The 11,496-nt window shown below is 39.8% G+C and overlaps 1 protein-coding gene across 28 annotated transcripts in view; it reads right to left on the bottom strand.

Annotated features, from left to right (window-relative positions):
• Positions 1 to 968: 968 nt before the first annotated feature.
• Positions 969 to 11,496, bottom strand: part of CELF1 (CUGBP Elav-like family member 1) — a 60,503-nt gene continuing 49,975 nt past the window's right edge. For 18 of the 28 annotated variants that reach the window (XM_064657851.1, XM_064657854.1, XM_064657856.1 and 15 more), the window contains one exon: positions 1,723 to 10,735. In XM_064657851.1, the coding sequence (XP_064513921.1) occupies positions 10,608 to 10,735 (128 nt within the window). In that variant the 3' untranslated portion in view covers positions 1,723 to 10,607. Of the gene's footprint in view, positions 1,181 to 1,722; positions 10,736 to 11,496 lie in introns of those variants that run through there. The other 10 variants (XM_064657841.1, XM_064657853.1, XM_064657855.1 and 7 more) reach the window with 2 other exon arrangements.

The following is an 11,496-nucleotide window of genomic DNA, read 5'->3' as shown; positions in this document are numbered from 1 at the left end:
GCTTGTCCTTCTCCCCACTGCTCTTCATAACATGGCCCTGGTGACTACTGGCCATATGAAGACATGGCCAGGAACATGGCTGGTAAAGTCAGGAAGGTCAGAGATGGGAGTCCAAACAAGTAGTGCAAGTGAGGTGGATGTGAGAGGAAAAAAAATTCCCCTAAAACATTCAATATCAGGATTTTACCTGAAACTCTGTGTATTTTCTACTGATGTTGACCAATGTAACAACTCATCTGAAAATGCTTATTATTTGCAGGGACTAATACACTGGCTCTTATTTGTAGTTTAATTGTCTACTGATTGGTGGTGGCCTTTTAAATTAAAGAAAAAACCTTATAAAACCCCAAACAACCAACAACCCCCCCCCAAACAAAAAACCCCCACCTGCCTAGTGTCAGTTCTGTAAGATGCAACTCACAGAGCTTTGCCTGTGTAAAACCAGCCTAGTGAATTGTTTGCACAAGCTGGAATCTTCCATTCTGCCTAAAAAACCCCTTTTTCTGATTCAATTGTTTCTCTCCATCCTTCACCTCAAGTCATATCTGAACTGAAATCTCTCCAGCCTCTCTTCTCAACAGCTGCAAATTAACTGCAGGGATCCCAGCACACTCTGTAACAGGTGGCTCAGTGCCTCACTTCGCAATTGGTGCGCTGCAGGGCAAGGAATGCAGCACTGAATCCTGAGGCCTGAAAATGCTCTCAGATTTACAATCATGTAGGAAGTAATGGGGTGAAACAGAGTATGCCAGATATCTGAGGAAAAGGACACAGAGGAGAAACATAACTGCTCTGAAAATGCTTGCAGTCTCTGAGATGCAAGACAGCAGGAGGAAGGAGTAACATCACAGAATTTTAGAAGCTTTCAGAAATGTGACAAAATCATAGCCACTGTGGTACGCTCCTCCTGAGAGAGGCACTATTAATGTCAAACTTGTGGCAAGCTGCTCAATGAATTATGCTTTGGCTATGCTAGATATTTTTTATTAATTTGAAATAAAATGAATTGTAAAGATACCTTAGTTCTAACCGCAAAGCGGGTAGCTTTTGCTTATTACTAGTCAGTAATCCAAATCCATTTGGAGTTCCTATGTAGTATTTCCAGGACCAGGAGCACTGGGGGCTGCAGATACCTTCATATTGCAGAACCAGGACAGATTCAGCAAGCTTGGCCATGTTCCTGGAAGGGGTAAGGAGGCAGTAGTGGGTATGGGGCTTGTGAGAGCGGTATCAGCTGGTGCCTAATCCCACGCACCACCACGCACACGTGCTGTTCCTGCTGAAGTCTGGTGTTACGCTGAAGGTATTTAGCCTTTGCAACACCATTAAGTGCAGTGCACGGACAGGCACGTGGCCACATGGCATCCATTCTGTGAGGCTGGATATGCCTACACCTCATTCCGCAGTGTAACACGTACTCTCGTTATCCAAGATTCTCAGCTCCTCCGTACCTAATGTCTAAAGAGGACTTGGCTGTCAAATGATACAAAGCGGAGGTGTCTCAACCAAAAAAAATCTTTTCAATTTCTACTCAAAGTAGCTTGTCTACATGGAAGTTAAAATCCAGGGCTATGCTGTACATCCAGAACAAGTGGTATTGGGTCATAAAAAGTTTTGTGGCTCACAGCCAAGAAACCAGAAAATAGTTCTCTCTCTCCATCTTCCCATGCTTGGACCCCAAAAGAACCTCAAGTTTAAGACACAAATACAACACACAAGGACTCTTCTCAAACAGTTTAATAGCAAATAAACAAAGGAAGGTACCACACTTGGCATATACAAAATGACTTGTTGTTGGTGTGTCTGTGCAATTAAAACAGCTTTAAGTTGCCCTTTGGGACAAAAAGAAAAAAAAAACACACACACACAAAAGGAAGAAAAATTCCTTTAACACATACTTGCTTGTTCCAAACTTGTAACAAATCTTTTCATTTTTAAATCCACTACACAAACTCTGTGATCAGATCAGAAAAGCAACATGCGCTCCTCTGCTTTTTAAACCATTAAAGTAAATTCTCTACAGAGTACAACACAATTTCACACAAAAAGACATTTTGTTTTGCAAATCAAAACAAGAAGAAAAGGAACAGCTCAAACAAGGTAAAGAAAAGCATTTCTACGACTGAACCACGACTTCGAGTTGATTAAATCCTGTTACTGCAGAACAGACTCTACATTTGGTCATAGTGGCAATTTGTTTTCTCATCACATTGTGAATCACTTTACATTGTTTTCTAGTAGAAAAGGCAAAAAACTGTACAAAACCCCTAGTGTTAAATACAATGTTTGTACCAATAAAAAAGCCCACAGGTTTGTCTCCAAAATGTAAATTTTCTTTTTAAATTATTCACAAAAAGCAGCCAAAAATCAGAAAGGCAGCTGCTGCTCCACTGTCTCAAATCCATTAAAACCACCACAGAACAATTAAAACAACCAAAGGAAGGAAAGGAAAGAAGAAAGGAAAGAAACACCCAACATTTGGCATTTTGGTTTTCTTCAGATAATTTTCCACAGGTTTCCCCAAAGTTCCTTATGGAACCAAATGCGCATGTACAGAAATGTATTGATAGTTACTCCATACACTGCAGGGCATCAGTGCCCTCTGGCACACAGCCCTGTGCATTCAGACTGTGGGACTAACAGCAGCCAGCCCACAACCCTACTTCCCAAATAAATAAATCTCTACCCTTTCTTCATCCAGCCTCACATTTCACTCCCAGGTATATGTACCATATCCCAACATGCTCTGTTTTATAAGCAGATTAAGGACTGTCTACACAAGTCTGGTCAACACCTATTGAGAATACAGTATCCTCAGCCAACTCGGGAGTAGGGTAGAAAAAAAATCTTTACATCTTTGCATTATCCCAAACACTGGACAAAATTAAGATTTCTATCCAATGAAACTCTATTTGTTTTCTCAGCAAAAACCCTTCTCCTGGGATTTCATTTCACATTATTTCTACTATTAAGATACCTACACTAGCTTGCTGCTGCTGACTGAAACTTCATCACAGCACACACTCTTCAGGTGCCTTCATCTAGAAGCTACTTCCCAGTTCCTACCTGTGCAGACGGTATGTAGGGCAGGGGGAAGCCTGCTACCCAGAGAGCAGTAACCTGTTCTAGTTCATCCTGCAAGCCAGCAAAACTGCTCAGCTCATTACCCAATTAAAAACTAAACAAAAATTAAAAAATCTCCGCAGAGATTCCCCAGCTAAGGCCCTTGAGAAGAGAGCTGGGGATGGTACCCTGTTCAGGTAACAGCTTCAGAGGCTGTTGTATTGTGCTTGTCACTTGGGAAAAGAGCCAGCAGTTGTAGGATCAGGTTTACAAATGCTTTCTCTGGGATATTTAAAATGCTTTGTTTCACGAGCTAACCTAGATTCTTCCAGAATCCTGCCACCAAGCTCTGACTGATGGTCTTAAACTGGGGATGGACTTCACAGAAATGTGCCCTGACTTGTACAAAATGCTCATAAGTGTTTGAAAGGAGCCTTGACTTCACATAACTTTGGAAACAGAAATATTGTGAAGTTCCCCGACCTTCCTGCTCCCAGCTATGCCCTTCCACCAAAAATTCTACTATGTGAACAGTGCAACCAAGCACCCTCAGAGCCTCTGACTGCACTGGATATGGAACAAGGTCCAGGTGCTCTGTCAGGCAGACAGTCTAAGTGCACAGGTAGATGCCCTCAGGTGGCTTCTGATCAGATATTTGTCATACCAAAACCACCAATTTAAAGGATACCTTTGAAACTCATTAAATTGCTCAGTTTTTGCACAAACTATAGAAAACAGAGAGGTGAAGGTGATATATACGAGGATGTGAAGAAAACAGCAGGAAACATGCAAAACATTTCTGGGCACTATCTTAGTTTGAAAGATTAAAACAAAACCATCACATTTTGCTGAGGAGATTGTAGTTACAAAAAAACCAAGCATGCTGGAGCTTAACAAAATACAACATCAACTTTGATCAGATTTTCACTGCAGACTGATAATCACACAGGGAAGCGGGGGAAAAAATAATAATAATAATTATTAAAAAAAAAATCAGTAAATGCCAGGGCAAAAATGTAGCTACAATCAGAGGAAAATGTAGTTCAAGTGTTTTCTGTTGATGCCACTTCAAGTCACAAGTTTGAACTCATAAAAACACATGCTGTCTCCTCAAGCACAGAAACCAAATCAGCAAAATGTGACTAGGAAGTCTCCTGAAAGATTAAGTCACACCATATAATTGACTTTTAATTCGAACTGTGTTTTTAAAACTAAGCACACAGAAAAAACTAAGCCTAGAAAGTGATTGGCTGTATGTTCACAGAAATACAAATACTCCACAAGGTATGCTAGCAAGGCTGCTCTGAAGACAATTACAAAGAATCAAATTCACAAAATCAAGTGGTTATCTTACGAAGGTCTAGAAAAATAGAAATTCTTTTATATTCAAATGCAAGTTTAAATATTCCCCTTCAGCAGTCTTTCTAGCAAAACCAATTTGGCAGCACAAAAAAAAAAAAAAAGAAAGAAACAAACGTAATAAAAATACACATCAGCATCAAAGGTCAACACAAGGTCAAAGGTGAGAGTTCAAGCATCAGAGAAGCTGAAGAGACAAGGATTTGGACGATGTACTTGAACGCCACATCGACATGCTTTAGGCACAACGATGAACAAACGGCAGGAATCTAGAAAAAAAAACAAACCAGAAAGAGGGAGACCCACTGAGTTACACAGAGCAGTACATCCAAACACAGAGAGAGAGAACAAGAATGGGCACTGTACAATGAGATCTCCTGGGGAAGGGAGTTGACAGGGGAGGGCAGCACATGCCAACGATGGACAAGTAAAAGTCAAAGTACATGAAGGACACCAAGTAAACATCAAACTGCCAGAAACCAAATGGAAGCAGAGGCCTGGATTTCCCTCTCAGCACCCAGTCTGTGGAGCATTCCACAGCCTAGTGACACATCGATTAGCATGCATTCACCTTACCCCGTGCCCAGTGTCTCCACTACCTCTGTTTAGGAGAAGAACAGAGCAGGCTCCCTCCCCAGGAGACAAATTCAAAAAAATACGACTCCAGGGCTAACATTTGGCCACAGAGACTGAGACCATGACAGACAAGACAGAGGACACAAGGGATTCACAGGTGGTTTGACGGTTGAGACTTTTCCTTGCACTCTAACATGTGAAGTTCTTAGGCAGTAGCAGCCCAGCAAATCCTTCAGCTACAGTCCCTTCTCATTCCCTAGGAGCCCACGAAACTGGAGGTGGGTGATTTGGAAAAGGGGGGAAAAAAAAAAAGATTATACAAGACAAAAAGCCCACATATAGGAGAAGAATTCCTTAAGACTTGACTGCAAGTTAAGACTTGTCCTAGCTGCGCACTTTTCATACCATTAGACCTGCACAGGGATTTTCTGTTCCCGACCTTTTATGTAACAGCCCCCAGCTCCCTGAATTCATGAGGAGGGGATTCTGAGCTCTGAGAAGCTCTACAGTCACTGTTGCCAGTTTGATGAGCAGAAAAACTGTGTTTCCTGAAGTTTTCTTGAAGAGTTTATAAAAAAAGTAATTTTTATATTAAGTGATATAAATACCTCTGTTCCCTCCCCTCAGCTTGTGATCTGCAAGTGACAAGGAACATTTTGGGTTGAGAGTGGGAGGTAGAAGAGAGAGGAAGTGATTTGTTTTCTTTTTCTGCCTCCCCAATTCCCCTTTAGCTCCTGTTTGTGGCTTAGTCTTCAGCACATCTCAAAGCTGCTGGTTAGAGACTAGAACAAGGTGAGATTTGCATATTATCTTACAGCATTTATAGCATATTTGAGAGTAACAAGTGTTGTTTCTAGTTCCAAAGCAACAAGAAGCACACTGTCAACTAAACCGGCAACACTCCTCTTATTAGTACTGCTGAGATTAATTTGCTCTTCATGCTTTCCAATAAAAGGAAAGGACTTAGTATAGAGTTTAAACCAACTCCAGCAAACAGAGTACAATGCAACTCTTGCAGTTTTTTCTATATTTCTAGAAATACTCTAGATAGTTTGCAGATAGGTGTAAGGTTTCACTACTGAACTAGAAAGGCAAATTCATCATAACTGAGGCATGAGAAACAAGAAGCAGCATGAAATCAAGTGACATCTATGCATGTACCATCAAAATGCTCTGTGTGATTTGTTTGTTTTACAGAGATTTTTCAAATATTTCACTTAGCAATGTTGAGGGGAAAGAATAAGTTTCATTAAAGTCCTGTGGAAAGACTGGCCTACAAGAACAGAACCATGAGATGCTGGAGAAGAACTTAAAGACTCGGAGAAAGTTATTCCAGTTTGTCCTTTTTTAATTTTCACAACAGTGATAAATCTGCCTTCTGTGTTTCATATTTTGTGCTACGTATGTTCAGGGATATAAAACATCCTCAGGTTTAAATGCCCGCAACAAGAGGCTTTCAAAGCATCTTACATGTTCATAGTTGCACCCTTCATTTGAAATTTGCTTTATGCAAGTTGTATTTAGACACTTACAAATGAAACAGGAACAACTTTGTTCTGTTTGGCTGTTTTTCCCTAACTCACAATCACTAACAAGAAGAAACAGTTCAGTTAGATTTAGCTTGCATGATAGAATTATCACACTATGTGACTTTCAGTATTCAGGAGAAAAGCTTTTTCTTGATACATGTATTTGCCAGTGAAAATTTTTCTGAGGTGCCTATTTTCCAGATAGCAATGTCCACAGCTAGGAAACTACCTCACCAACAAAATATAAACAGCTATTCCCCATTTTGACTCAGAGATTTTTGAAAAATTCCAATCCTCATTCTGCTTAGGATTAAATTTTAGTTACTATATATCAAAGGAACCTTTTAATAATGCAAGCTTTGCACTAATGGAAGAAAAAACTAAATTACAAAGAGCTATCCTATTTTGGACTGTTGATTATCTAGGGGACTGAAAAAATTATGATTTCAGTTACTAAAATACTGACATTAAGTAGTATCAGACTAAGTTCATAATACTTTCACCTTATTACAGCAGTAAAATCAAATATCTCCTGAGAAAAAATAAATCTATGAAGTAGATAATCCCACCTTGTAACTTAAAATATGTTAAATATTTCCTGGTGGCACGCATAATAAGGAATTGTATTTAATCTGAAGTCCTACTTTTTGTTGTGGAAAATGCAGGTTCTTTGGTTTTGAGCATACAGCATACTTTGTCTATGTGGCTACTTCAGGCAACCTTCTGCAGTTTATTTGAACCCAACCGATTTTTATCTTGCTATCCAGGAAATAAAGTATTTGACATTGATTTGATTTGCACTTGAATGAGAGCATGATAAGAATTAAGAATAAAATAAAATATGTAAATCCCAAGTACCCAAAATCCCAGACTTTCCTGCAAATGAGTGAGGAAGAAAACTGGCTTAAGACTGAAAAGCAAGAGCAGCCTAAATCTCCATAATCAGTGGCAGCCATCAAACAGACATAGAAATTTGACTTTATCTGATCAGTTCTGTTATCAGAAAAAAAAATCTGCCCAAGTCACAAACTTGATACATTTATTAACTTTGGCAACATACACATTGATACACCAAGAAAAGGAAATCTGAAACAAATACACAAAAAAGGGCAACATCTTCAGCTGGTGAAAAACGATGCAGCTCTCTACTGAAGAGAGCTGAACTGCATTGAGTCAAACCATCTGAGGATCACATCTTTTAAATTTTAACCTGCATAGATTTATTTTCCTTTTCTTTTTGGCAATACTTATAGTTATGCCAGTAAGGCACAAGAGCTAGCCCAAGTTAGGTGACTTAAGGTGATTATGTCCGGGAGGAGTCACTGATCAAACTAAGCCACAGTGTAAACTGGTGAATCTCCTGAAGTCAACAGGGGTCACACCTATTTGCAACAATGCCAAGCTTGATCCGTCAGTTACAGTATTGAGGACACACTATAGGATGAAGAAGCTAAAATATCTAATTATGGGCAACTGAAATGACTAGTAAAGAGGCCAGAGCATCAGGTTAAAAGAAAAACAGGACAAAGGTCTTTGAGAGTACAGTGGGGTAGGGTACAAAGAAGGTACGAGTGACTGTAGAGACCCCAGAGCACAGTGCTCTCCTCCACTGGTTCACAGCATTCATCTTCCTCGTTTAGCAGTTGTTGGGCTGCAAACAGGCCACTGAAAATCAGTAGTTTCAATCATGCACATCATTATGTGTGTTAAACAATCACATTCAGGATTCTACAAAACCCTGGCCTTTTTTTCCAGTGAAATAATTTAGGTAATAAATATTCTCCACCCTGGAGCGGTATAAAACTTCTATAAAAATAGAAACAACATTCTTGGTTACAGCAGGTTGCACTTGGAGCAGTTGCTCCCAACTATGTTTTTTTTTCCTGTTTTTTTTTTCTTTTTCTGAAAAGTATATTATTTATATATATATAAAAAAATCCCATTATCACCCTGGAGGCCTTCACACTCCAACACTCTTTTTTCAGAAAACCAGGACACATCTTTCCCATGGTGCAGAATTCAAGTGTACATGGTTCACTTCAGTGTATGTTTACGTTTCTAGAGAGATTCAAATAATTAACATAGAAGGGTACCACATGCCAGCATAACTGGGAAATTTGGCAATCTGGCCTTTGAAATTTAGCCACCACAAAATTATTTGAATAATACTGACAGATGTATCTGTCTGCCATCAATATGGACAGACTGACATTAACTGTTTGATTTTCAATCTAAGAGCTGAAAAGGGCTCCCCATTGGATGTTACAAGTCAGGCCTTGTTTTCTGAGGTTTGAGATCACAGGGGGCCCAGTTCCTGGAAATGCCTGACATTCCCAACAGATCACTGCACACAAGTGGGGATTCTAACTGAGATCTCAGGTTTGATGGGTTTACTGCTCCTCCTGGTGGAGCAGAACACAAAGTTCTGACCCCACCTCTGACCCAGGCACTCATCATCTAGCAGCTGGCTTCCAGATTGCAGTGTTAGCTGGTGCCCTGGGAAACAGCCTCACAAAGCAGGAATACAAAGAAAACAAGGAAAAGAAGAAAATATGAGGTAAATCGAACCTCTGTTATAGACACACAGAAATTGTAAACTTCCTCTTGTGACAGAGGTGGATTTTGGTGGTTATGAAATGGAATTCTACATGGATTTCTTACAATAGCTCAGGCCAGAGTGTCAAAAGTCCTTTGAGCCCCCTAAAACCAGTGAATAACAAAAGGCCCTTAGCAAGGCATTAGCAATTTCACTAATATGCAGAAAAAGTGTGTGTGCACTTAAGGGGTGTGTTCAATTTTCCCTCAATAGAGAAGATAACAGCTAGTACCAAAAGGCAGAAAAAGATTGAATGAATGGCTCAATACTCTGGTTCCACAGCTCCTGGGTTAGCCTGTTCTGCACTGGTACACACCACCTTAAAGGAAAACTGCAGTATAAAAAAACACCTAATTACTAGACCATGTCACTGCACAAATTGTTTTGTTTGTTAAAAAAACCAACAAACAACAAAAAACCCCTCAACAAAAGAGGAAGTTATCATTTCAATAAACAATCAGCACTTACATTATGCTTATGAGAAGGAATTCATAGCTATCATAGCAAAAAAGGACATTATTCCACAGAAATGGGGAATGTGATCAACTGTTAAGAAGAAAAATTGTCAAAAAACGTCTGCAGGTTACCAGGGATCAAAACTTTGTTTCCAGCCTCAGATGTATTCATCCAGACTAAGCTGTCTCTACCTTCCCACAAAACCTAGATAAAGTACATAGGAGACGTTTTCTTATATATGGAGAAATTCACTGCATCTCATTAATATTCCACTGTAAACGGACAGTGAAATTTTCTGGGCAGAGACATTATCTAATAATCTTATAAAGTGCTGTGTACATTCACAGTGTTATATAAACACTACTTTATATACGGCAGAAAAAAAACAAAACACTGCAGTTTTCCTTTGGCTTGTTAATATGTTCACTCTTTTAGCCTGTCTCCTGCTTTAGAGATGATTTACTAAATCCTCACCATGGCATACAGTTAAGGAAATTTCCATGAGCAGATGGGGCATGACAAAGACTACATGGAGTCGGTTCTTCTTCACCCAAGACTGTTCTCCTTCCCTGTCTTTGTTTTCATCAGCTGTTCTGTGTTATTTCTGCTTTCCCTTCTCCTCTCTACCCAAGGCAGTGTGGTGTCAGTTTCTGCTGCTCCCTTTAACCTTCTCTCCCCATCCACAAGGAGCTGGCATTGGTCCTTCTCAACACACACTGGTTACAAACACAGCAAACTTCAAATAAGGGAGAAAAAAAAACAAAACTAAACAAAAAAACCTCAGCGATATGGCACCTAAACTCCAAAGTAAAACACTGGAAACAAAAGCACAAACTTGTCCTCCATCCGAAGCGGGATTCTCAGCAGAGGCTGCAGCAGAGTCTTCCAGGGAAGATGTGCCAGATAGAAGGCATGGATCAGCTTCCAGGACTGTAAAAACACAGCCTTAGGGCTTCGAATCACTTAAGTGCGCTCCTCTCCAACTTACCAGAAGATCCTTCTCACTCCAGTCCCGGAGGGGAGGGTGCTCAGTATGGCTTGCTGTCATTCTTAGAGCGCTTGAGCTGTACTTTCAGACGCTTCATGCCAATCTGAAAGCCGTTCATTGACTGAATGGCAGCCTGTGCAGAGACAGGATTGTCGTAACTTACAAAACCTGAAGAAAGGAAAAGACATAATAAACATGACAAAGCTGCCCAAAACAGCTACTCACAACTGGAAATGCAGGCACTCACAAGGTCAGAGAAGCTGGCATGAAATACCACCTTCGGAAGCTCACAAGTGTTTTAGACTCTTCATAATAACTCCTTACTAAGGGCTCTCAAACAAATCATTGCTTTCTGACATATGGAACTTTGGTCAAAAGATACACAAAGCTCAGGAAACTAAAATAACATTTTCTAGTCTATCAACAAAAATGAGTACTGCTGTTTGTTTTATAAGAACTCACACCTGGGAGAAAACCAAATGTGGAAAATGTTAATCTATATGCAAAAGCTCATTAAAGATACAAGACTGAAATCACCCTCGTGACACTACGGGAGTACATTTTTTTGAAGTGAAGTAGCTGTCTAGGGAATGTAGCACTTGTACCACTATTATATTTAGGTTTCTCTTGGATGACAAGTTATATATCATTCCTGGAAAAGATCATCCTCAAAACAAACTTATCTAGGATTTTGAAGGAGCCTATTTTAAATAAGCTGGGAATAATAACCCACTCCAGTCAATGGCTACCTATCCATAATATGCATGTGTTACAGCTTAATGATCAGCATATTGTTGTGTTCTCACAAAGCATCAGATTGTCCACACTGCTTGCCTCAAATACAAAAAAATTCAGGATATTATGTAGACACAAAGCTATCAAAACCATAGAGAAAGGCTCACTTCTCCTATTCCATCAGAAGGAACCTC

This window comes from Pseudopipra pipra, chromosome 6 (assembly GCF_036250125.1).
Source record: "Pseudopipra pipra isolate bDixPip1 chromosome 6, bDixPip1.hap1, whole genome shotgun sequence".
NCBI lineage: Eukaryota > Metazoa > Chordata > Aves > Passeriformes > Pipridae > Pseudopipra > Pseudopipra pipra.
This window is presented reverse-complemented; position numbering and strand designations above follow the sequence as displayed.